Raw genomic sequence first — 27,624 nt, forward strand, 5'->3', positions numbered from 1 at the left:
TGCCTCCGACAAGAATACACACACAATACAGCCATTCACGCCAGACTATAAAACAAAAGACGATACAAAAAAAAAAAAACCAAAAAGAAAGGTACCTTCCATAGCAAGAAACATTAAAGAGTTCATAAAAGATAAATTGAAAATAAAAAAAAAGTGTTCCCAAAACACAAGAAATAAGAATAAAAAAAGAGAGAGTAAACTTTCAGAGATGAAGAGAGCTTATTTCGTCTTCTTTCCATAGCCTTTCATCATACATATTCCACCTCATGACTCCTTCATCTTTCTCGGTCCACTGACACTTGACGCAAGTCTTGGGATCCTTACAAGCCACAAACTGCTTCAACTTGAAGGCCTTCTCTATTACCGTGCTCCATGGAACCTCCGTAACCTCCGTATCACTTACCTCAATGTAAGAATGAGAAACATTGAGAACTTCGAGTCTTTTCATTTTATCCAAGATCTTTGTGAGCGCATCTATACGTATGGAGGTGCATCTGAGGCTGAGGACTTTCAGCTTCGGGAGGAGGCAGACGAGGTTCTGGACGAAGAAGAGATCGATGGGACCCATTACCTTGAGCTCTCTAAATTTCTTGCAGTTCTCTCGGATCGCCGAGAAGACAAAATGCGGGTTAGGCATGCTTGGCATTGTTAGTGATTCTAGTTTCTTACAGAAACTTATTGCATCGCATATACCCCTCTCTTCTAATCTGTCCCAAGATGGTAGCACCAAGCGTCTCAAGTTTGGACACCTGCAACAATTGAGTAAAGAAAATTCCTTGCTCGGTTAAACGGTGATTTTTGGCACAAGGCACTATAAAACTCTGCGAAATTTTATTTATTTATAGAGATAAAAATATGAATTAGGTCAAAAATATATTGAGACCGAAGAAATTTATTGATCTATATATCTAGTATTATTAATGTATAGAGGTGATACTGCATTTCCAAATCTTCAACTTGAGTTTCATGCTACTGAAAAGAGCCATATGATTGTATAATAATTTTCTGTTCAATATAAGAAAGAAAAACAAAAAAAGAATGTACCTTCTTGTGGTGTAAGTAATCATGTCATCATTAGGAAACAAGTCGTAATGGAAAATCAAGGTCTTTGTGTTTCTCTTGCTAAGACTCATGGAGAGTTTCAAGATCCGAGTCACTTCCTTATCAGAGTGGCCAACCAAGTACCAACATGGCATACATGAGACTTTTAAGAACTTAGTTCTCATGTGTGATAAATCGAGCGTGTTCCACAGAATGGGATCGCAACAAGCCACACGCCATCCTCTACAGACATGAGCTACTCCAGAAGTCAACTCATCGAGGCTAAGGTACTTCTTAAAAATCATCACTAGTATGTCAGTGTCCAGATTTTCCCATCCTCTGAACATATTTTTACGGTCTTTAGCCATTGAGAACGCTTTCAAGAGGAGAGACAGAGATTCTTGTAGAGAATTGTTATAACATCTTCACGGCCCTTAAAACAAGCAGAAGAAAATTATCCGGAGTAATTCATTTTTGGTTTTTTTTTCGACTAAGGGGATCTATATGGAAATCCAAAAAAAAATAACTATCAAGATGAACTTCAATACCTACAATTGAATAATAAGCAGAGTTTATCCTTTACAAAAAAAATAATAAGCAGATTTCAGTATTAAGAACATTTACATGTATGCCGTGTTCGGTGAAAGTAAATTTCAATATGAATGGACTGAAAATCAACAAAATCATATTGAAATGATTCTTTTATCTATATAGAAGTCATGCAAACTTCAAATCAACAACGGCAAGGCATGGAAAATCATAAAAACAATTAAGCATCCCCAATAATAATATTAATATATAACTGCAAAACGAATCAGAATCTAAGACCGTAATTGACTCACAAAAACCTAAAAATGTGACGAATCTTATATTATCAAATGCAAAGACTTCGCGCTATATAAAATCATTTAAAACAAAAAAAAAAACAACACAAGATTCTCGTAAGAAACAAATCTTATTACCCACAGTATTGCTAACAGAAACCTTATAATAACTACACATGCATAGATCTTGCAATCTCACAAGTAAGGTATCAAAAGAGTATAAAGCCATACCCTGAAACGACGAGGAGGGATAAGTGAAGAAACTTGGAGAAATGGTGGCGGCGACTCTTGTAAGATTAAGGAACGTTACCTTTTTATATACAAATGAAAGAAGGGCACTGGTCTGATATCATTTGACCTACCTCTTTCAGTCTGATTCTCTTACCAAATAGATATCAAGTACATGCATGCATTGTAAAAACGATTTTAATTATCTTATCAACATTTTCATTTAGTTTCTAGTCAAATTTTATATGTTTTCATTTTGGATCAGCACGTTCGATTTCTTCTATTATCAATAATTTTTTCTTTTTTTTTATGTAATTAAAATATTTGAATAACACTTTCTTTTTTGTAAAAGAAAATTAATTTTTTTTTAGTCTTATTTTAAACTAGATAGATACCCCCCACATACTCATACGCAAATTTTAACCATATATATATATATATATATAAGAAAAATAATTTATTTTTAGTCTCACTTGTTTACTGCACTTGTTTATTGGGGTGAGATTAATAAAAAGGAACCTGATACTTTTAGAAGCATAGAGCAAACTGAGAAAAGTTCATAGACGAGCTCAACAGAACGATGGATTTGCCCGGATCTTGCTTAACCTAGATAAGAAATGTCACAGAAAGGCATCAATGGAGTGGAGACAGAGGAAACAGACTATGAAAGTGTGTCTGGTTTGTGGTAAGAACGCAGGACTAAATAGCAGTTCTCTGAAGCTTCATCTCCAGAAATCTCACAAGAAACTGTCTTCTAGAAGCATTGACAGTGCAATGAGCATGAAGATTCAAAAGGTTTTGGAGACTTTTAGAGCATCTCCATTGGTGAATCCCTCATGGGATTCTTATCAATTTTTAAATGATAAATTTTTTCTTTCTATTTTCCGTTTTTTTCGTTTCTCTCTCTTCAACTTTTTTTTTTATTCCACATTTTTTTCCTTCAACCAAACCAATATAATGAGACCACGTGTGTTAAGAACTACTTAAGAGACGGTTCTTATACAAGAGTTTTAAGACCTTGATTCTTGACTTATTAATGTTTTTTATTTATTTTAATTAAAAAAACACTAAGAACTCTGCTAAGAGCTTTGCGATTGAGATGGTGTTACGCTCAGCACTGGCCGAAGCTCAAGTGTTAGCTCCAATTCTTTTCAGTCTCATTCTGGTTAAGAATAAAAAAATATGCGTATGCTCTAAAAGTTTCTCTGAGTTTACAAAACAAAAAAAAAGTATTTTAAACTTGGCCAACAGCCTGTTCACCAGGATTAGAAGCTATACGACCGCGGCCAAGCATTCATTCACCGCGACCACGTCTTATCCGACCGCGTCCAGCCATCTCCGATCAGAAGGCCCATTTCTGAAACCCAAGTAATTTTCTCAGCCTCAATTCCGGAATCATAGAAACCATGAAGCATTGGAAACTATAAATACTTATTATTTAGGTCGTTTTTAGAGAGAGACGAAATAATTTAGAAAAAGATACAACTTTAAGCTGTTGTTTTAGGTTTATGGAGAGAGAGATCTATCTCTTGAACCCTTTTTGTTTGTCTGTTATTTTCGATTTCTATTCTACTTTTTAATACTATGTCTTTGCTTTCGTTCATCATGTCTGAGTAGTTTTATTGTTGGGTTTAAGAGATATTCGATGGAGGTTATATATGTTCAATGAGGATTCCATTAGCTATTGAAGCTGAATCCTAGAACTTTATCTTCTAAACTCATGTATAATGCATGGGATTAGCGTCATGAAATACAATCTGATCTAGGTTTTGGGTGTTGCGAAAGTTTTCATTCGAGGCCAGATCTAGTTCGAGAAGAGCAGATCGACCATAGGAGTGGAAATCTACCTATGGGAGAGCTGTGAATATTGATGGGAGAGCTGTGAATATTGATGGGAGAGCTGTGAATATTGAGCTGTGGAAACCCAGCATCTCGTCTTTATAAGTTTTCGTCAATTTCAATACAAGTTTTAGTTATTAGGTTGTTTTCATTTATCCCAGCCAATTTTTATTCAAAGCAATTTAGGTCTAGCCGTTTTATCGTTTTTAGTCAATTTTATTAAGTTTAATTATTAGATCATTTTAATTCTCGAACAATGATTAGTGATGAACTATGAGGACAAGTTTCTCTCGGAGAATGTGAGTGTTGATAGGATTTTACTGGTTCGAGGGAGAAAACCGAATCCAAATAAAAAGATTGAACCATCAAGGATTGGTTAAAATAGAAAAAATTGTCGTGTTTACTGTTTTAGTAATTATAAAAAAGAGAGTCGGTTTTTTCTCGATTTAAAGAGCATTATTCGCATGTTTCCATTGTCATATTATGTTTTCTTGTTAGTATCGTTACTTCTTATTTTTATGTTAAAAAGTCTTAGTGTCTAATGAATCGAGGAATGTGAAATTTGCTTTAAAAAGTGTGTTGTTGTACGTGTTCTTAAGTTTTTGAGACCTATCATGTTAATAATAAAGGAAAATTGGTATTAACGTACTATATAAATTAAAGAAAACATATAGAAAAGGTTGCAAAAGATATCGGAGTAGTGGAAGCCCCTCGAGCCAGTGGTTGATCAATGTTCATTAATGTTTTTGCACCAGAAATTTTTCAAGAAATTTTCAGCGTTTAGCAAATAGAGCTATTTGCGGTGGTCCAGCATGTCAAAGATAAAATACTCCATCACAGACATGGTGCAATTAGAACCTGGTTTGAAGAGGTCTACTGGAGACTAGACCATTTTATAAACGTTGGTAATTGTTGTCTTCAAAATTACATATCAAATTGTTATTGCATAATATGTCAACCATCTTCTCTTACCGCAATTCTGAAAACTTTTCATTAGGTTACACAAGGAGTGGAGGTACATCCTGGGATTCCTAATCTTTCAACAACTTGCATTTGCTGACAAATACTATGAGATTTTAAAACCTATAAGACTAACTTGGAAATTTTCAGAAATGTTGGAAAAAATATGTTAGTTATAATATTTGTAGATTTCTTTTAAGATCTTGAGAAATACTATTAAAACAGATATTTTCAGAAATACTATTGAAACAAATATTTTCATAATACTAGTTTTTCATAGCCAACGTATACTGTCTCGTTTAACTTTTTGGATTTCATCAAAAAAAAAAGTTACTTACGTAATGATTGCAAAAATGATACCCTAAAAAGTAAAAAGTATATTAAAACAGCCCAAGAGCCAATTAACAAATTGTAATTCTCATATATGTTGATCTTTGTAGTATTTATGATATTTTTGTATATATAATTTGATGAAGTAAAGATAATAAAAGCTGAAGTAACAAAATCCTGATAGCTTTTAAAGCAAATCCTGCTGACGTAACAACAAAGACCCAAAGTTTTGAGTATTTTCGATAGAATGTTTGTGTGAGAAAACTAATGTACCTTTACGACTAACGTTATAATGGAGATTAACAGGAAATAGAAACTAATTAATCAGCTATAGCTTAAATATACGTATATACAAATATCTAAAACTGTATACAATTATGTTATAATCAACTTCTCCATCTGCAAGAATAATTTGCTAAACTTGATTTTCAATGTCTACACATGTTCACCGTGTATATATGCAAGTAAGAGCTCACGAGTAGGTCACAACATGCCGAAATGATATCTTGATCTTACCCGCATATGCATCAAAATAAAACCCAAACATTAGCAACAATCACCTATTTTTGTTCTACGCATATCTTGCGCCAAGCCGAATTCATAATCAACGACGTAACTTTTCATTCCCTTAATTCGAAGAGAATAAATTGGAGGAAAATATTATTTTTATATTGCAAAATTAATGAAGAAAATTCTCAAAACAGATTACACACCAGCTGAAGCAAAAAGATAATATTGGAAACGAATAGGATCGAACACTACACGTCAATTTAGCATTCCTCTACTCCAAGAACCTAAATGAGTTCATGTATTAGTGTTTTCAACCGAGAACAAACATGAAAGATTATAAGAAACATAGTGTAATTTGACGTCCCTAACGTCAGATGAAGTTTCTCAAATTTCACCGTCCCATAGCTCATCAATGGTCTTATAGAAGCCCTCCGTCTTATGCACTAATTAAAAACTACGGTGAATTTTCTCCTGCAAGATTTTTTTTTTTTTTTTTTTTTGAAAATATGTTAAATTATATTCAAAAAAACTGTTTTCTTTACAAATCTTCTCAAAGAAAGAATGTAAGAAATATGTTTGCAGGCAAGATTAACAAATTATTAAGGGCTTTTGTGGAAGCTTTTTTGTGCCATCAGCTCCTTGAACCGAACCATATCTGCAGACCATCGCTGAAGCGTAAATCCCCAGCCATTCGCATTGAGTTCAATCGATTCCGGAGTGCTTTGTCAAGAGTGGCAATCAGACTCTGAGCTGGTTTCGGGACTTCACCATGCCGTCTACTGTTTCGTTCTCTCCAGACCAAATGCAAGGTAGCTTGGAATGCATATCGCACGAGGAAAAGTGTTGTGCCATCCAGCCTGTTCGTCGATAGTAATGCCACGATCTCATTCCACCTGTTTGTGTACTTGTCATTTAGCAACCGCTCAGTCAGATTTCTCCATATCTGGTGCGTGAAGCTACACTCAAAAAACAGGTGCACTTTTGTTTCCATCGGCTCAGAGCAGAGTGTACACCTAGTCCAAATCCCCGGATTCCATAGCCTCAATCGATCACCTGTGCTCAACCGATCCTTCATTGCCAACCATGAGAGAAAAGCATATTTGGGTGTAGCATTGGAAAACCAGATAACGCTGCTCCAAGACTGTCTAGGCGAATGATGCCTGATATTATGCCATGTCGATTTCGATGAGAAAACAGGCCCAAAAGTACCATTGCGCAGTTTCCAGAGGGATTGGTCTGCGTTATGGTTTTGGCCCCTATGAGCTTCCGCAATAGCCTCTTCAATGCAGTTAAGCACTTCCCGCCTATGATTCCTTCTCCGATGAGACCGCCACACAGATGCCAAAGTAGCATCCTCCGGAATACCAAGCTGAATAATTCCATGAGCACCCGTTATGTCAATAAGACACCCCAATGGACTCCAGACATCATACCAGAATGAAGTATCTTCTCCATTATTGACCTTCATCTGATGAAAACTCTGAGCTCTGTTCCGTATTTTCAGCATTCTTTTCCAAATCCATGAACCTGTTGAGGGCGATTCATTCGCCGACCAATAGGAAGAACCCCAAAGCAAATACTCCCTAATCCATGTCACCCAGAGAGAGGATTTTCCAGAGAGCAATCTCCATATCAACTTGAGGCCAGAAACCTCATTTGCTTCCCGTAAAGATTGGATACCCAACCCACCTTCATTTTTCGGCTTGCAGACATCCATCCATGAAACCTTCGCCTGTCTAGTGCTGAGACGTGGACCAGACCATAAGAATGCTCCACATATCGAATCTATCTCATCAATACAGGATCGTGGGAGGTGAAACGCAGATAACCAAAAATTCGTCAAGCCAGATATCACTGAAATCAGCAATTGTCGATGCCCGGCATAAGAAAGATGCCTTGCCGTCCATGAGCCTATCCGCGAGCGAATACTCTCTACAAGTGGGGCATAATCAGCTCGAGCCATTTTCTTCGTCATCAATGGGAGACCCAAATAGCGCACCGGAAGAGCTCCCACCGTAAAGGGGAATCGTTCCACAATTGCAGTTCGATTCGATTCCGTGATACCCGCCATGAATATAGTCGATTTCACTAGACTAATTTTCAGCCCCGAAGCAGAAGCAAAAGCATCAAACGCATCAACAATTCCCTCAAGAGATCTCATTTTCCCATCTGAGAAGACCATAAGATCATCCGCGAAACATAAATGAGTGAGTTTTAGTCTAGAACAGCTCTTATGATAGCCAAATCGATTCTCTGCGGCTGCACGATCCAGCATCTTAGAAAGGACGTTCATACATAAGACGAAGAGATATGGAGATAAAGCACACCCTTGCCGTAATCCCCGATAACTCTGAAAGTAGCCAACTAGTTCACCGTTTACTTGAACAGAGAAAGAAGCAGACGTAATACATAGACGAATCCAGGTAATAAAAGCTGCAGGAATACCCAGCGCTGCAAGAACGTTGAGCAGGAAACTCCATTGCACCGTGTCAAACGCTTTAGCGATATCTATCATCATTGCACAACGAGAGGGACCCGTGTCTTTATGGTAATCCTGAACAATTTCTGAGGCCAGAAGAACATTTTCAACCAACAAACGATCTTTTATAAAAGCTGACTGATTCGGTGCGATAATTCCTGGCAGAATGTTCTTTAATCTGTTCGCAAGGATTTTAGATATTATCTTATACAGAACATTGCAACACGAAATAGGCCGATAATCCTTCATCTCTCTGGCATCTTTCTTTTTCGGTATCAAAGCCAAAATGGTGGAGTTAACACCTTTTGGCAGGAACCCGAATCGAAAGAAGGATTGCACCGCAACCGTAACATCTGGACCAATTACCGACCATGTGCTCTTGAAAAATTCTGTAGTGAAACCATCCGGTCCTGGTGATTTATTGTTCGGCATGGAAAATAGCACTTTAGATACCTCTTCAGTGGTGACTTCGCGCACAAGTAAATCGCAATCAGCTGCGGAGCATTTAGATCCCAATAGTGCTTCCAAGATGTCTATGTCCGCACCTTGAAAATCAGATGGAACATGAGAAAGAAATTCTCTGAAATATCTTTCAGCTTCGGCCTTAATGTCTATTGGTTCCCGCAAAACAACACCATCCCCATTGATAATCTCACGAATCGTATTTTGCGACTCCCTTACTCGAACTGCCCTGTGGAACACCTTATTGCTTTTGTCACCAACATTTAGCCAATGCAATTTGGATTTTTGTTTTAGATAACTCTCCTCGAGCTCGTAAAGGTGCTCCCATCGGGTTAGAGCTGCTGACTCGGCCTCTAGGTTCCCCACTGATGGATTTAGAACATTTTCCTCTTGTTTAGCGCATAAGTCCTCAAAAGCCTCCTTTGTGCGCTTAGATAGGTCGCCAAATTTCTTCTTTGACAACTCCCGTAGCTTTGGCTTCATGTCCTTTAACTGTTTTGTCAGCCTATGGAGAGCTAACGTCGAGTGAAAAAGGGTGGCCGAGTTCTTCCACTGTTCCTCCACCACTGGAATAAACTCAGGCATTGTCGATAAAGAGTTGAGAAACTTAAAAGGCTTCTTAATGCTTGGCCTTCGAGCATCCAGATACACCCGCCCTCTGAGATGATCAGAACAGCCTCCAGCCTCAAAGACACAGTAAGATTGTGGACTGTTCAATAGCCATTCCTCATTGATTAAAACCCGATCCAGCTTCTTATGTATCAAACCTTCCTTCCGTTTGTTATTCCATGTGAACCAAGGCCCATGGAACCCCATGTCCGATAGGGAACAATGTCGAACTGTGCTCTGAAAATCATGGCAACCCTGAGAATCAGAATAGTCGGGACTCGAGTGATCCTCACCAGACAAAATTTCATTAAAATCGCCGCATATCATCCAGCGTTTTCCTTGACAGACACTGGAATTGTGCAACGCCTTAAGCTCTTCCCACAATTGTTTACGCTCCGTTGCAAAGTTCGAAGCGTAAACAAAAGAACAGACAATCTCCTCATTAGATCCCTCCTCCGAGACCAGGCATGTTATCATTTGCGCGCTCTTACCAACCACACTTAGCCGCATCTCCTTATTCCATATCACCCAAATTCTTCCTAAGCGGTTATGCTCATAATTTGAAATGGACGACCAGTCAGGAAAAATAGACGATACAATCTTCCTACTTCTACTTTCTTTCACTCTTGTTTCCGATATACATCCAAACTTTAATGAATTTCCCCACACCCAATCCTTTACAACTGAGTGCTTACTCCTTTTATTAAAGCCGCGTATGTTCCAGAAAAAACCTATCATTGAGGGGGGTTTTTTTTGTTATTCCGCTGACTCTTCCCCGTCGCCCTACCCCCATTGGTTGTAGGTGGTGACGCTGGAGGTCCAGGACAATATCTGTGCGCAGATTTAGCTGCTCGCTGTAGAGGGGCTCGAGCTAAATCAGCATTCTGCTCTGTTTTTGATTCCCCTTTATCTAGCTTCATCTCAGCAGTATCCATAACACTCTCCTGTACTTGCACCACCACCTGCTCAGTATCAGTAATTGCTTTCTCAACTCCTCGATCATTCACTTCCACCACTGATATCGTCTCAACTATTTCTCCCTCTTCCTCTAGTTCAGCTCCCTTGCCATCCTCTCCCTCCTCCAACAGTGCATTGAACCGTGACCCTGAGGAAATATCCTCACGCTGATCAGGTACAATAGCAGACTACGAGAGTAAGCCTTAGATGGTGTAATCCACTCTTTCTCAGGGATCTCCACATCTCTTTGTTCAACAGTTTCAGAGTTAGCATCCACCGGAGTTGCCCCCACTCCCTTTTCTTTAATACTCCTTTGATTCTTCATCTTTGTAACCGATGATAGCAGGGTGAACATGGTTTCCTTAACTGCAATATCGGTTACTCTATCCTTAGTAACAACTACAGCTGGCGTATTAATTCCTGCAGAGGTTGTAACCAAATTCTGCATCGCGGATTCCCTTTGTAAAATCCTCTTACGGCTTCCAGAAGTTTTGCAATCCCGATTCTCATGCCCCCATCCATCAGATAACAGGCAACGAGGAGGTAGCCATGGAAACTCATACCAAATCTCCACCTTCACGCCCTCCAACTCGAACATATGCGATGATGGTAGCGGTTTCGTGAGGTCTACGTCAACTGCTATTCGCGCAATGTCAAACTCCTTCACCCATACTGTGTCTGGATGAAGCTGCTTTGGGGTACCCACAGGGCTAGCTAAGAAGCTCAACCCTTTCCAATTATACATTTTGCGAGGCACGTTCTTCAAAATGATCCATAGAGGAATGGATTTCATAACTGGTTGAGCTTCCTCAGCCTTTGGACTCCACTTTGAGACTAGCATCGGAGTTCCCTTGATAGTCCACATTTTCCGTCGCAAAACTCTGTCTCTGACACTCTTGTCTGCAATTCGAAACTTCAGCGTATCATCATTAACCACATAAACGTCAACTTTGATTTGTTGTCCTCCCAGATTCCAAATCCTATTAACAGTCATGTGAATAGATCCTACGTGAGGAGCCTTTTTTAGAAATTTTCCAACTATGCAATCATCCCATAGGGGTGCTTCATTCAGTATTGCATCGGGGACGCGGAAGACTTTGACGCCGTCAATCTCCTCCTCCTCCACTTCGTATTTCTGCAAACTCTCCTTCTTCCTCACAACTTCTGTCTACTTTGTTTTGGGATTTTTGCCCTCTTCTTTTCCCTGATCAGTTGTTTCACAAATCACCCCCACTTTATTCTGAACGCTCACCTCCTGTGATCGGTTCTGAGAATTCCGATCATGCTGACTCTGTTCTTCCCTCGACAGTGGAAGGATTTCCATCACCTGAGAATTCTCCACTGCTGAATCAATCACCGCCATCAACCCATCCTTTTCCGGTGACGGAGGGACCGATTGTCCCTGCGCCGCCATGATTCTGCCGCCCTAACGTGGGCAGAAAGTCGAAACCCTACAATCGCCTTTGCTATCGCCCTTTTTGCTTTTTTCAATATTCTTAAAGTGTGTTTTACCCTCCTGCAAGATTTAAAGGAGACGTGAAAACCATGCTTGGATGACCTATATAATCCACAATGAAGGCTGCTTGAAAAATTATGGTGGATAATTTTTTCCATTGACTTGAGATAATCTGACTTTAAAATCTCCCATAGAAACAAAAGAAAAACAGAAAAGAACTTGCCTAGGGAATCTTAGAGAACCTGTCAAGCAGATCTCTAGGTATGGACCAGTCAAAAACATCAAGATTCTCCTGGAGTCGAGCCTCACTCGAGCTCTTTGGTTGGACACTATGACCCATTTGGAGCCCCCAACGAAGAGCCACTTGAGCGGGGGTCTTTCCGAGTTTCTCTGCAACCTTGGTGACAATGTCGTTCTCAAGAACCTTTTTTCTCTCAGAACCCAAAGGAGAGTAACCCTATCATCAAGCCGAAACCAATGATGGATAATTCATACGAGCTAAATAAAAATATAGTTAATGTGTATGTAGTATATTCACGGATAAGTGAATTCCGTTGGACTTGCATAGTTCATGAAGACTTAGTGGTTGCTGCCATACTGGGTGGTATTCCACTTGGTCAACAGCGGGGACTACTTTCTCCTTCTTTAGAAAACTTCGAGCTTCTTGGTCGAGAAATTGCTCACACCGATTGCCCTAGCTTTTCCAGATTGATGGAAAGCTTCAATTGCTTCCCATGTACTTGGTAAATCAGGTTCCGTGAATCCTCTAGGTGATTCCTTCTTCATGCTCACAGGAAAATGTATCTTCAACAAAAAGCAAAATGCACATTCAAAATGGAAGCAAATATAAGGATCTAAAGACGACGCAATCTTTTAAGGTTATATTTACCAGATACAAATCAACGTATTCAATCTCTAAATCCTCCAATGTTTTGTCCAGTGCTCGAGTCACATCTTCAGGCAAATGATCATTGCACCTAAAAAAAAACAAGAACATATGTGTGTGCAAACCAAAAAAATGCATGTTTAGAGGAGAAAAGTTTATAGGAAAAGAAGAAAAAACCAGAGTTTCGAAGTGATGAACAAGTCCTCAAGACTCACGGAACCATCATCTATGAGCTTCTACAATACAGTCCAATATTTTAAATGCAATCATATAGCGTGAGAAGAAAGAAACAGGCACAGGAGGCAGGACACTTCAGCCCCCAAATCTAAACATTCATATAACAACGCTCATTTGATATGCCTTGTCAAATGATTTTTTGTTTTAATTATTCCCCTAAATTCTGAGTGGTATTCAAATTGGTTCATGGTGCCCACAAGAATCGATGTTCAAAATGAGAATGATTAACACAATAAATCTAATTACATAGATTTTTTTTTTTTTGAATGAATGTAAAATTTTATTCAATCAAAGCTGCTTTACATCAAGTGCATCATGTTCTGACATGTAAAAGAAATCATACATAACTTCTAGTGCTAAATTAGAGAACTAGGCCATCCTCATATTCCTTTCCTTTAAGTCTAATGGTGCTGAGTCGATTCCGAACGGATTTGTCGAGCAGCTTGATCAGTTTCAAAGATGGAGAAGGCTCCTCTCCGTGCTTCCTTGCATTTCTCTCCCTCTACAATCCATACATTGTGGCCTGAAGCGTGTATCTGATTACAAACAGAGCTGTTTTATCAGTTGCCATGGTGTTGACAGTGCGGAGGACTCGATCCCAGTTTGTCGTGTATTTCTCCTTCAAGATTCCTTTAACCAGAGCTTCCCAAATCTGAGAAGAATATGAACAGTCAAAAAACAAGTGCTGCTGCGTCTCAAGAGGATGATTACATAAACCACAAGAAGGGTCCATCGTTGCATTCCATGATAACATCTGATCTCCAGTTGATATTCGACCATGCGTTACCAACCAGAAGAAAAAAGAGTGTTTTGGCGTAGAGTGTTTGAACAAGGTGAATTCATGCCAATCACAGCGCAAGTGATCTTCGCGGATCAGAGACCAGGTCTCCTTGGAATTGAATCTCGGCTTTTATACGTCTACTCTGCACTTTCATTTTGCATTGTCATCATCCTGAGAAGCTAACCCCTTTAAAGCATCGATGTCATCTTCTACTCTGCTAAGTAGAATGTTTCGATGCCTTCTCCTACAGTGATTCTGAAATACGTCCATCACGGTGGCTTTGAGAGAGATTCCTAGGTCAATACTGCCTCGTGGACCAAGGAGATCAATGAGACGACCCTGAGTAGACCAGCGATCATACCAAAAAGACGTACCCACACCATTCCTCACCTCCATCCGATGAAACTGTTGTGCCAGCGAACGCAGCTTCAGTATCTTACGTCACATCCAGGAATCAGAGTAATACCTTTCTTTTACCGACCAGAAGGAGTCCTTACCAAGAAAGTACAGATGAATCCACCTTCCCCACATGGATTCATTTGGAGATAGAAGACGTCATATGAGGTTTAAAACACTAACTGTATTTGCTTCCTTAAGCGGTCTCAGACCTAAACCACCTTCTGTTTTTTTTTTCCTGGTAACTATATTCCAAGCAACCTTTGCTTTGTGAGTTTGCAGATTAGGACCAGATATAAGAAGGCAGAGCATAACTTCTCAACTTCAACAATGCAAGAACTTGGCAGACGGAAAGCAATTAAGCAAAAATTAGTGATGCTCATCAAAACTGACCATATGAGCTGTAGATGACCCGCATATGAGAAACATCTGACAGTCTATGAGCTTATCTTAGCTCTAATATTCTCGAGTAATGGCTGATAATTTCCTTGTTGCATACTTGTTAAGAGTGGCAACCCCAAGTAACGAACAGGAAGTTGACCTTGAGCAAAGGGGAAATTTGCGAGAATCAGATCCTTTTCAGATTGGGGAAGACCAGCCTAAAATATTGTTGATTTCTCTAAACTGATTCTGAGGCCCAAGTACTTTGCAAACTGTTCAAACACCTGTAGAACTCCTTCAATTGACCTCTTTTTTCCATCGCTAAAAACCATTATATCATCAGCAAAGCTCAAATGAGTGAGATGGACATTCTGACATCTCGGATGATATCCAATATCCCTCCTCTGTCCTGCTCCATCAAGCATCTTAGACAAGACATTCATGCAGATTACAAAGAGGTAAATAGAGAGTGTACAACCTTGTCTTAAGCCTCTTTCACTTCGGAAAAAACCTGCTAGCTCACCATTCACCTGCACAGAGAAGGAAGCAGTGGTGATACAGAGGTTGATCCAGTGAATGACCTTTGGGGGCTCGTGCATTGCCGATAATATGTTGAGGATAAAAAGCCAGTACTGGACTGAATCGAATGCTTTGGAGATGTCAATTTTCAGAGCACTACACGCCAAGATGGAAACCATGTGGTATGCTTTAACTAGTTCTGTTGCTAAAAGCAGATTCTCCATCAGCAATCTATCAATCACAAAGGCAGATTGGTTTGGAGCTATAAGTCGTGGCATCAGTCTCTTCAGCCTGTTTGCGATGATCTTAGAAATTACTTTATAGACAATATTGCAAATCTCCTTTGCGTCAAGTTTCTTGGGTATAAGAGCAAGAATGGTAGTATTAATGCCCTTTGGTAAAAATACCTTTCAAGAAGAAAGACTGTATCGCAGTGGTGAAGTCTTCCCCAATTACTGGCCAAGCTGATCGGTAGAACTCACTAGTAAACCCCATCTGGTCCTGGTGACTTGTTTGCAGGCATTGAAAACAACACCTTTCTGATCTCCTCTTCAGTAACCTCTGTCTCAAGCATATCACAATCTCCCAGTGAACACCGGAAGTTCAATAACCCTTATAAGACAGAAACTGATGGCTCCTCGAAATCATCTAGTTTTTGAGTAAGAAAGTCATGGAAAAAACGTTCTGCTTCTAGCTTAATGCCCTCTTGAGAGTCCACAATCTCGCCACTAGGACAATGTATTTCTCGAATGGTATTCCTTAGCTCTCGAGTCTTTACTGCGTTATAGAACGTTTTGTTGTTTTGGTCTGCCACCTATATCCAATGAAGTTTGGATTTTTGCCTATAGAATTCCTCTTCCAATGCTGCCACTGCCTGCCATTTTTCAAAAGCATCAGCTTCGTCTCTGATACGCTCAGGCGTTGGATGTTGAAGCGTTTCTCCCTGCTTCTCCTACAAAGTCTTATAAGCCTGTTTTGCCCTTCTCGGCAAGTCTCCGAACATCTTCTCACTCAGCTCTCTGATACCAGACTTTAGTGTTTTCAACTTCTTTGAGAATCTGATATAGAAAATTTTGTTATTGTAAATTAGCAAATTATACATCTTTCTTGTTTTTGGTACATGGAAGCATAGTCGATATGCCTGTACCCAATCTAAAACCGACAAGACAAGTATATCTGAGTGAAATTTTTATAATCAAAGACTAAAAGCTTGTAAACTCGATCCGGAGTAATATACCGTGATAGCGAGTTTGACTGTTGCCAGGTCCAAGATCATGAATGTTCCCAGACTGACGGAAGGTAAACTGGCACCAGTGTTCAGCTGGAAGGATCGAATCGGATCTGCCATTTTTTGAATCCGGATAATGTTAGATTTAATAGAAGAGAACAATAGAGAAGGTGATGACTTCAAGGGAATAAGAAGAAGAAAAGAGAAAGATGCAGAGAGTCCGAAGCCAATGAGTCAATGGCACGTTTCACTTGCCGGCTTTTTGCATGTGCATGTCACTACTATGGTGTGTCGTGAATTAATCTGTTCTTTTTCTTAGTAAGTGAACCTTTCTTATTTATCTCTTGATTATATTATTTGTTACCAAAGACGTGTTAAAGGGAATTGGAAAAAAAAAGGATCTATAAATAAAGATGAGCTTTCTCTTCTTGTGTCTTCCCTTTGTTCAGATAACTGACGACGAAGACTCAAAAATCGAAAGCATCTTTCAAGAAGAGCTCTCGATTTTATCAACCATGGCGAACAAACAGGTGGCAAGATATTAGTTCATTGCTTCGAAGGTCGAAGTAGAAGCGTAACTGTAGTGATCGCTTACCTAATGCTCTGAAAGTAAGTTCTTAAGGACAATTAAAATTGTTAAAAACACGAATCATGATCAGAAAAAAAAAAAAACAATAAGAAATTTCTAATTCCTCTTCTCACTTGTTTACTGCACTTGTTTACTGGGGTGAGATTAACTGCACTTGTTTACTGGGGTGAGATTAATAAACAGGAACCTGACACTTTTAGAAGCATGAGCTAATAATGTTTAATATACTAAACTTTTTTTTGGTTGATAAAGGGTTCTCCAAATACTACTTGACTTACTCATTGTATGTTAAATTCTTCTATTCCGGTTTCTTGGCGCCTATATATACTACCAAATAACTATGTTCTATAGTGTACTTGAAATTGCAATCCCATTATGGGGACAAATAAAGATCTTATCTGCTAATTTGAGCACAGTACAATTTCATTGGTGCTTCTGTTGATGCAGCTTTCCCATCAGAGGTAAGCAAAGAACAAAGTGGAGATACCAAAGCAACTCAAAAGATGACTAAAAGTAGACTAGATATACTCAGTCACAAAAGAATGGAAAATTTATAAAGTACTTAAAAAAGCGAACACCATAGTTGGACCAGAAAGATGATCAAACTAAGAGTATCAAATATTTATATAGATTATCATCATATTAGATTGCTAACGACTCCACATTCGCACAAACTATAACGACTACAGTAATCATTTTAATTGCTAGTACAACAATTGTCATTAAGAATTGAGCTCTAGAGAAAAACTTAGCAATAATCAGATTCATTAGCCCACCTATATAATATCACTGACATTCAACATATGATTAACTAACTAGTTAACCAATCCCTAATCCCGATACTGGATTCAAATTTGATGATAATTTGGATTTAGTAGTGAATATTATATGAGAAACATCGTAGACGTGACCCTTAATCGCCATAAGAAACATCATCAATCAGGCCAGCTTGGTTTAACAACCCCAAAATACAGTGACAAAAACAAAACCAAATATAGAAAATTTTATTCATGTTCCTAAATCTGGTTAGGGCTTCTATGTATTAAGAGAAGCAATTTCGGTACAAAGACAAATACTTGTATTTGCCTGCCGATAAGAATACACACACAATACAGCCACCCACGCCAGACTATAAAACAAAAGACAATACAAAAAAAAAAAACCCAAAAAGAAAAGTACCTTCCATAGCAAAAAAACATGTAAAGAGTTCATAAAAGACAAATTGAACAAAAAAAAAAAAGTGTTCCCAAAAGACAAGAATAAGAATAAAAAAAGAGAAGGTAAAATTTCAGAGATGAAGAGAGCTTATTTCGTCTTCTTTCCATAGCCCTTCATCATACATATTCCACCTCATGACTCCTTCATCTTTCTCGGTCCACTGACACTTGACGCAAGTCTTGGGATCGTTACAAGCCACAAACTGCTTCAACTTGAAGGCCTTCTCTATTACCGTGCTCCATGGAACCTCCGTAACCTCCGTATCACTTACCTCAATGTAAGAATGATAAATATTGAGAACTTCGAGTCTTTTCATTTTATCCAAGATCTTTGTGAGCGCATCTATATGTATGGAGGTGCATCTGAGGCTGAGGACTTTCAGCTTCGGAAGGAGGCAGACGAGGTTCTGGACGAAGAAGAGATCGATGGGACCCATTACCTTGAGCTCTCTAAATTTCTTGCAGTTCTCTCGGATCGCCGAGAAGACAAAATGCGGGTTAGGCATGCTTGGCATTGTTAGTGATTCTAGTTTCTTACAGAAACTTATTGCATCGCATATACCCCTCTCTTCTAATCTGTCCCAAGATGGTAGCACCAAGCGTCTCAAGTTTGGACACCTGCAACAATTGAGTAAAGAAAATTCCTTGCTCGGTTAAACGGTGATTTTTGGCACAAGGCACTATAAAACTCTGCGAAATTTTATTTATTTATAGAGATAAAAATATGAATTAGGTCAAAAACATATTGAGACCGAAGAAATTTATTGATCTATATATCTAGTATTATTAATGTATAGAGGTGATACTGCATTTCCAAATCTGCAAATTGAGTTTTATGCTACTGAAAAGAGCCATATGTGTATAATAATTTTCGGTTCAATATAAGACGGAAAAACAAAAAAAAGAATGTACCTTCCTGTGGTGTAAGTAATCATGTCATCATTAGGAAACAAGTCGTAATGGAAATCAAGGTTTTTGTGTTTCTCTTGCTAAGACTCATGGAGAGTTTCAAGATCCGAGTCACATCCTTATCAGAGTGGCCAACCAAGTACCAACATGGCATACATGAGACTTTTAAGAACTTAGTTCTCATGTGTGATAAATCGAGCGTGTTCCACAGAATGGGATCGCTACAAGCCACACGCCATCCTCTACAGACATGAGCTACTCTAGAAGTCAACTCATCGAGGCTAAAGTACTTCTTAAAAATCATCACTAGTATGTCAGTGTCCAGATTTTCCCATCCTCTTAACACATTTTTACGGTCTTTAGCCATTGAGAACGCTTTCAAGAGGAGAGACAGATATTCTTTTAGAGAGTTGTTATAACATCTTCACGGCCCTTAAAACAAGCAGAAGAAAATTATCCGGAGTAATTAAGAAAGGCATCTCTTTTTAGGGGGTTTTTTTTTCGACTAAGGGTATCTATATGGAAATAAAAAAAAAATAATTATCAAGATGAACTTCAATACCTACAACTGAATAATAAGCAGATTTTATCCTTTAAAAAAACAAAAATAATAAGCAGATTTCAGTATTAAGAACATTTACATGTATGCCGTGTTCGGTGAAAGTAAATTTCAATATGAATGGACTGAAAATAAACAAAATCATATTGAAATGATTCCTTTATCTATATAGAAGTCATGCAAACTTCAAATCAACAACGGCAAGGCATGGAAAATCATAAAAACAATTAAGCATCCCCAATAATAATATTAATATCTAACTGCCAAACGAATCAGAATCTAAGACCGTAATTGACTCACAAAAACCTAAAAATGTGACGAATCTTATATTATGAAATGCAAAGACTTCGTGCTATATAAAATCATTTAAAAAAAAAAAACAGCACAAGATTCTCGTAAGAAACAAATCTTATTACCCACAGTATTGCTAACAGAAACCTTATAATAACTACACATGCAAAGTTATTTAGATTGTTGGACACGTCAGCAAAAAGGGCGATAGCAAAGGCGATTGTAGGGTTTCGACTTTCTGTCCACATTAGGGCGGCAGAATTATGGCGGCGCAGGGACAATCGGTCCCTCCGTCACCGGAAAAGGATGGATTGATGGCGGTGATTGATTCAGCAGTGGAGAATTCTCAGGTGATGGAAATCCTTCCACTGTCGAGGGAAGAACAGAGTCAGCATGATCGGAATTCTCAGAACCGATCACAGGAGGTGAGCGTTCAGAATAAAGTGGGGGTGATTTGTGAAACAACTGATCAGGGAAAAGAAGAGGGCAAAAATCCCAAAACAAAGTGGACAGAAGTTGTGAGGAAGAAGGAGAGTTTGCAGAAATACGAAGTGGAGGAGGAGGAGATTGACGGCGTCAACGTCTTCCGCGTCCCCGATGCAATACTGAATGAAGCACCCCTATGGGATGATTTCATAGTTGGAAAATTTCTAAAAAAGGCTCCTCACGTAGGATCTATTCACATGACTGTTAATAGGATTTGGAATCTGGGAGGACAACAAATCAAAGTTGACGTTTATGTGGTTAATGATGATACGCTGAAGTTTCGAATTGCAGACAAGAGTGTCAGAGACAGAGTTTTGCGACGGAAAATGTGGACTATCAAGGGAACTCCGATGCTAGTCTCAAAGTGGAGTCCAAAGGCTGAGGAAGCTCAACCAGTTATGAAATCCATTCCTCTATGGATCATTTTGAAGAACGTGCCTCGCAAAATGTATAATTGGAAAGGGTTGAGCTTCTTAGCTAGCCCTGTGGGTACCCCAAAGATGCTTCATCCAGACACAGTATGGGTGAAGGAGTTTGACATTGCGCGAATAGCAGTTGACGTAGACCTCACGAAACCGCTACCATCATCGCATATGTTCGAGTTGGAGGGCGTGAAGGTGGAGATTTTGTATGAGTTTCCATGGCTACCTCCTCGTTGCCTGTTATGTGATGGATGGGGGCATGAGAATCGGGATTGCAAAACTTCTGGAAGCCCTAGGAGGATTTTACAAAGGGAATCCGTGATGCAGAATTTGGTTACAACCTCTGCAGGAATTAATACGCCAGCTGTAGTTGTTACTAAGGATAGAGTAACCGATATTGCAGTTAAGGAAACCATGTTCACCCTGCTATCATCGGTTACAAAGATGAAGAATCAAAGGAGTATTAAAGAAAAGGGAGTGGGGGCAACTCCGGTGGATGCTAACTCTGAAACTGTTGAACAAAGAGATGTGGAGATCCCTGAGAAAGAGTGGATTACACCATCTAAGGCTTACTCTCGTAGTCTGCTATTGTACCTGATCAGCGTGAGGATATTTCCTCAGGGTCACGGTTCAATGCACTGTTGGAGGAGGGAGAGGATGGCAAGGGAGCTGAACTAGAGGAAGAGGGAGAAATAGTTGAGACGATATCAGTGGTGGAAGTGAATGATCGAGGAGTTGAGAAAGCAATTACTGATACTGAGCAGGTGGTGGTGCAAGTACAGGAGAGTGTTATGGATACTGCTGAGATGAAGCTAGATAAAGGGGAATCAAAAACAGAGCAGAATGCTGATTTAGCTCGAGCCCCTCTACAGCGAGCAGCTAAATCTGCGCACAGATATTGTCCTGGACCTCCAGCGTCACCACCTACAACCAATGGGGGTAGGGCGACGGGGAAGAGTCAGCGGAATAACAAAAAAAACCCCCCTCAATGATAGGTTTTTTCTGGAACATACGCGGCTTTAATAAAAGGAGTAAGCACTCAGTTGTAAAGGATTGGGTGTGGGGAAATTCATTAAAGTTTGGATGTATATCGGAAACAAGAGTGAAAGAAAGTAGAAGTAGGAAGATTGTATCGTCTATTTTTCCTGACTGGTCGTCCATTTCAAATTATGAGCATAACCGCTTAGGAAGAATTTGGGTGATATGGAATAAGGAGATGCGGCTAAGTGTGGTTGGTAAGAGCGCGCAAATGATAACATGCCTGGTCTCGGAGGAGGGATCTAATGAGGAGATTGTCTGTTCTTTTGTTTACGCTTCGAACTTTGCAACGGAGCGTAAACAATTGTGGGAAGAGCTTAAGGCGTTGCACAATTCTAGTGTCTGTCAAGGAAAACGCTGGATGATATGCGGCGATTTTAATGAAATTTTGTCTGGTGAGGATCACTCGAGTCCCGACTATTCTGATTCTCAGGGTTGCCACGATTTTCAGAGCACAGTTCGACATTGTTCCCTATCGGACATGGGGTTCCATGGGCCTTGGTTCACATGGAATAACAAACGGAAGGAAGGTTTGATACATAAGAAGCTGGATCGGATTTTAATCAATGAGGAATGGCTATTGAACAGTCCACAATCTTACTGTGTGTTTGAGGCTGGAGGCTGTTCTGATCATCTCAGAGGGCGGGTGTATCTGGATGCTCGAAGGCCAAGCATTAAGAAGCCTTTTAAGTTTCTCAACTCTTTATCGACAATGCCTGAGTTTATTCCAGTGGTGGAGGAACAGTGGAAGAACTCGGCCACCCTTTTTCACTCGACGTCAGCTCTCCATAGGCTGACAAAACAGTTAAAGGACATGAAGCCAAAGCTACGGGAGTTTTCAAAGAAGAAATTTGGCGCCTATCTAAGCGCACAAAGGAGGCTTTTGAGGACTTATGCGCTAAACAAGAGGAAAATGCTCTAAATCCATCAGTGGGGAACCTAGAGGCCGAGTCAGCAGCTCTAACCCGATGGGAGCACCTTTACGAGCTCGAGGAGGGTTATCTAAAACAAAAATCCAAATTGCATTGGCTAAATGTTGGTGACAAAAGCAATAAGGTGTTCCACAGGGCAGTTCGAGTAAGGGAGTCGCAAAATACGATTCGTGAGATTATCAATGGGGATGGTGTTGTTTTGCGGGAACCAATAGACATTAAGGCCGAAGCTGAAAGATATTTCAGAGAATTTCTTTCTCATGTTCCATCTGATTTCCAAGGTGCGGACATAGACATCTTGGAAGCACTATTGGGATCTAAATGCTCCACAGCTGATTGCGATTTACTTGTGCGCGAAGTCACCACTGAAGAGGTATCTAAAGTGCTGTTTTCCATGCCGAACAATAAATCACCAGGACCGGATGGTTTCACTACAGAATTTTTCAAGAGCACATGGTCGGCAATTGGTTCAGATGTTACGGTTGCGGTGCAATCCTTCTTTCGATTCGGGATCCTGCCAAAAGGTGTTAACTCCACCATTTTGGCTTTGATACCGAAAAAGAAAGATGCTAGAGAGATGAAGGATTATCGGCCTATTTCGTGTTGCAATGTTCTGTATAAGATAATATCTAAAATCCTTGCGAACAGATTAAAGAACATTCTGCCAGGAATTATCGCACCGAATCAGTCAGCTTTTATAAAAGATCGTTTGTTGGTTGAAAATGTTCTTCTGGCCTCAGAAATTGTTCAGGATTACCATAAAGACACGGGTCCCTCTCGTTGTGCAATGATGATAGATATCGCTAAAGCGTTTGACACGGTGCAATGGAGTTTCCTGCTCAACGTTCTTGCAGCGCTGGGTATTCCTGCAGCTTTTATTAACTGGATTCGTCTATGTATTACGTCTGCTTCTTTCTCTGTTCAAGTAAACGGTGAACTAGTTGGCTACTTTCAGAGTTATCGGGGATTACGGCAAGGGTGTGCTTTATCTCCATATCTCTTCGTCTTATGTATGAACGTCCTTTCTAAGATGCTGGATCGTGCAGCCGCAGAGAATCGATTTGGCTATCATAAGAGCTGTTCTAGACTAAAACTCACTCATTTATGTTTCACGGATAATCTTATGGTCTTCTGAGATGGGAAAATGAGATCTCTTGAGGGAATTGTTGATGCGTTTGATGCTTTTGCTTCTGCTTCGGGGCTGAAAATTAGTTTAGCAAAATCGACTATATTCATGGCGGGTATCACGGAATCGAATCGAACTGCAATTGTGGAACGATTCCCCTTTACGGTGGGAGCTCTTCCGGTGCGCTATTTGGGTCTCCCATTGATGACGAATAAAATGGCTCGAGCTGATTATGCCCCACTTGTAGAGAGTATTCGCTCGCGGATAGGCTCATGGACGGCAAGGCATCTTTCTTATGCTGGGCGTCGACAATTGCTGATTTCAGTGATATCTGGCTTGACGAATTTTTGGTTATCTGCGTTTCACCTCCACGATCCTGTATTGATGAGATAGATTCGATATGTGGAGCATTCTTATGGTCTGGTCCACGTCTCAGCACTAGACAGGCGAAGGTTTCATGGATGGAAAGGGGATGGAGCGTGCTGCAACTAGATGTTAAAAGTGCCTTTCTACATGGAGAGTTGAATGAAGATGTGTATGTAGAGCAGCAGATTGCTCTCTGGAAAATCCTCTCTCTGGGTGACATGGATTAGGGAGTATTTGCTTCGGGGTTCTTCCTACTGGTCGGCGAATGAATCGCCCTCAACAGGCTCATGGATTTGGAAAAGAATGCTGAAAATACGGAACAGAGCTCGGAGTTTTCATCAGATGAAGGTCAATAATGGAGAAGATACTTCATTCTGGTATGATGTCTGGAGTCCATTGGGGTGTCTTATTGACATAACGGGTGCTCATGGGATTATTCAGCTTGGTATTCCGGAGGATGCTACTTTGGCATCTGTGTGGCGGTCTCATCGGAGAAGGAATCATAGGCGGGAAGTGCTTAACTGCATTGAAGAGGCTATTGCGGAAGCTCATAGGGGCCAAAACGATAACGCAGACCAATCCCTCTGGAAACTGCGCAATGGTACTTTTGGGCCTGTTTTCTCATCGAAATCGACATGGCATAATATCAGACATCATTTGCCTAGACAGTCTTGGACCAGCGTTATCTGGTTTTCCAATGCTACACCCAAATATGCTTTTCTCTCATGGTTGGCAATGAAGGATCGGTTGAGCACAGGTGATCGATTGAGGCTTTGGAATCCGGGGATTTGGACTGGGTGTACACTCTGCTCTGAGCCGATGGAAACAAAAGTGCACCTGTTTTTTGAGTGTAGCTTCACGCACCAGATATGGAGAAATCTGACTGAGCGGTTGCTAAATGACAAGTACACAAACAGGTGGAATGAGATCGTGGCATTACTATCGACGAACAGGCTGGATGGCACAACACTTTTCCTCGTGCGATATGCATTCCAAGCTACCTTGCATTTGGTCTGGAGAGAACGAAACAGTAGACGGCATGGTGAAGTCCCGAAACCAGCTCAGAGTCTGATTGCCACTCTTGACAAAGCACTCCGGAATCGATTGAGCTCAATGCGAATGGCTGGGGATTTACGCTTCAGCGATGGTCTGCAGATATGGTTCGGTTCAAGGAGCTGATGGCACAAAAAAGCTTCCACAAAAGCCCTTAATAATTTGTTAATCTTGCCTGCAAACATATTTCTTACATTCTTTCTTTGAGAAGATTTGTAAAGAAAACAGTTTTTTTTAATATAATTTAACATATTTTCAAAAAAAATAACTACACATGCATAGATCTTGCAATCTCACACAAGTAAGGTATCAAAAGAGTATAAAGCCATACCCTGAAACGACGAGGAGGGATAAGTGAAGAATCTTGGAGAAATGGTGGCGGCGACTCTTGTAAGATTAAGGAACGTTACCTTTTTATATACAAATGAAAGAAGGGCACTGGTCTGATATCATTTGACCTACCTCTTTCAGTCTGATTCTCTTACCAAATAGATATCAAGTACATGCATGCATTGTAAAAACGATTTTAATTATCTTATCAACATTTTCATTTAGTTTCTAGTCAAATTTTATATGTTTTCATTTTGGATCAGCACGTTCGATTTCTTCTATTATCAATATTTTTTCTTTTTTTTATGTAATTAAAACATTTGAATAACACTTTCTTTTTTGTAAAAGAATTTTTTTTTTTAGTCTTATTTTAAACTAGATAGATACCCCCCACATACTCAGACGCAAATTTTAACCATATAAGAAAATAATTTATTTTTAGTCTCACTTGTTTACTGCACTTGTTTATTGGGGTGGAATTAATAAACAGGAACCTGATACTTTTAGAAGCATAGAGCAAACTGAGAAAAGTTCATAGACGAGCTCAACATAACGATGGATGTGCCCGGATCTTGCTTAACCTAGATAAGAAATGTCACAGAAAGGCATCAATGGAGTGGAGACAGAGGAAACAGACTATGAAAGTGGAGACAGAGGAAACAGACTATGAAAGTGTGTCCGGTTTGTGGTAAGAACGCAGATCTAAACAGCAATTCTCTGAAGCTTCATCTCCAGAAATCTCACAAGAAATTGTCTTCTAGAAGCATTGACAATGCAATGAGCATGAAGATTCAAAAGGTTTTGGAGACTTTTAGAGCATCTCCATTGGTGAACCCCTCATGGGATTCTTATCTATTTTTAAATAATATTTTTTTTTTCTCTTTTCCATTTTTTTCGTTTCTTTCTCTTCAACTTTTTTTTTTCCTTCCACATTTTTTTCCTTCAACCAAACCAATATAATGAGACCATGTGTGTTAAGAATTACTTCAAAGACGGTTCATATACAAGAGTTTTAAGCCCTTGATTCTTGACTTATTAATGTTTTTTATTTATTTTAATAAAAAATCACTAAGAACTCTGCTAAGAGCCTTGCGATGGAGATGGTGTTACGCTCAGCACTGGCCGAAGCTCAAGTGTTAGCTCCAATTCTTTTCAGTCTCATTCTGGTTAAGAATAAAAAAATATGTGTATGCTCTAAAAGTTTCTCTGAGTTTACAAAACAAAAAAAAAGTATTTTTAACTTGGCCAACAGCCTGTTTACCACGGTTAGAGGCTATACGACAGCGGCCAAGCATTCATTCACCGCGACCACGTCCAATCCGACTGCGCCCAGCCATCTCCGATCTAGAAGGCCCATTTCTGAAACCCAAGTAATTTTTTCAGCCTCAATTCCGGCACCCTAGAGACCATGAAGCATTGGAAACTATAAATACTTATCATTTAGGTCGTTTTTAGAGAGAGACGAAATACTTTAGAAAAATATACAACTTTAAGCTGTTGTTTTAAGTTTATGGAGAGAGAGATCTATCTCTTGAACCCTTTTTGTTTGTCTGTTATTTTTGATTTCTATTCTACTTATTAATACTATGTCTTTGCTTTCGTTCATGATGTCTGAATAGTTTTATTGTTGGGTTTAAGGGATATTCGATGGGGGTTATATATGTTCGATGAGGATTAAGCCGAATCCTAGAATTTTATCTTCTAAACTCATTTATAATGCATCGGAGCAGCATCATGAAATACAATCTGATCTAGGTTTTGGGTGTTGCGAAAGTTTTCATTCGAGGCCAGATCTAGTTCGAGAAGAGCAAATTGACCATAGGAGTGGAAATCTACCTATGGGAGAGCTGTGAATATTGATGACTCTTAAGCATATCACATCTTTTCTTTTCCAGGGCCAGAGTGGAAACCTACTGGTCAGGGTTGAGAAAGATAGTTGGTTATGATCACGACAGTGGCGTATTCATATGTTCATGACTCGAGTTCTAAAATTTTTAGCTGGATCTTTTTAATTTACTCTTTAAGCAATGTTTTGAATCGTTCATCCCCGGAGAGAATTTCCCTGAAAACCCAGCATCTCGTCTTTATAAGTTTTCATCAATTTCAATACAAGTTTTAGTTATTAGGTTGTTTTTCATTTATCCCAGCCGATTTTTATTCAAAGCAATTTAGGTCTAGCCGTT

General features: G+C 39.5%; 2 protein-coding genes and 2 pseudogenes across 2 annotated transcripts; 1 reads left to right on the forward strand and 3 right to left on the reverse strand.

The window, feature by feature from the left end:
- Positions 1–202: 202 nt before the first annotated feature.
- Positions 203–1,409, reverse strand: LOC18017820 (F-box/LRR-repeat protein At3g48880). The gene is made up of 2 exons (XM_006401890.2): positions 1,045–1,409; positions 203–749 (listed from the first exon to the last, which is right to left on the reverse strand). Exons 1-2 carry the CDS (start codon positions 1,407–1,409, stop codon positions 203–205), a joined length of 912 nt encoding a protein of 303 aa, XP_006401953.2.
- A 10,509-nt stretch (positions 1,410–11,918) lies between these two features.
- Positions 11,919–16,243, reverse strand: LOC18016713 (annotated as a pseudogene).
- Positions 16,244–18,000: 1,757 nt separating this feature from the next.
- On the reverse strand, positions 18,001–19,205 carry LOC18016714 (annotated as a pseudogene).
- A 5,195-nt stretch (positions 19,206–24,400) lies between these two features.
- LOC112086531 lies at positions 24,401–25,237 on the forward strand. The gene has a single exon (XM_024155500.1). The coding sequence runs from the start codon at positions 24,401–24,403 to the stop codon at positions 25,235–25,237; it is 837 nt and encodes a 278-aa protein (XP_024011268.1).
- The last annotated feature ends 2,387 nt before the right edge of the window (positions 25,238–27,624 follow it).

The sequence above is a fragment of the Eutrema salsugineum genome, unplaced genomic scaffold, assembly GCF_000478725.1.
Source record: "Eutrema salsugineum unplaced genomic scaffold, Eutsalg1_0 scaffold_2, whole genome shotgun sequence".
Classification (NCBI taxonomy): domain Eukaryota; kingdom Viridiplantae; phylum Streptophyta; class Magnoliopsida; order Brassicales; family Brassicaceae; genus Eutrema; species Eutrema salsugineum.

Bases quoted from the DNA above. Each gene is read 5' to 3' on its own strand.
- LOC18017820 (XM_006401890.2), bottom strand. From the start codon at position 1,409: ATGGCTAAAGACCGTAAAAATATGTTCAGAGGATGGGAAAATCTGGAC. The intron at 750-1,044 runs GTACATTCTTTT...CAATTGTTGCAG, and splicing joins ATTACTTACACCACAAGAAG to GTGTCCAAACTTGAGACGCT.
- LOC112086531 (XM_024155500.1), top strand. From the start codon at position 24,401: ATGAAGGTCAATAATGGAGAAGATACTTCATTCTGGTATGATGTCTGG.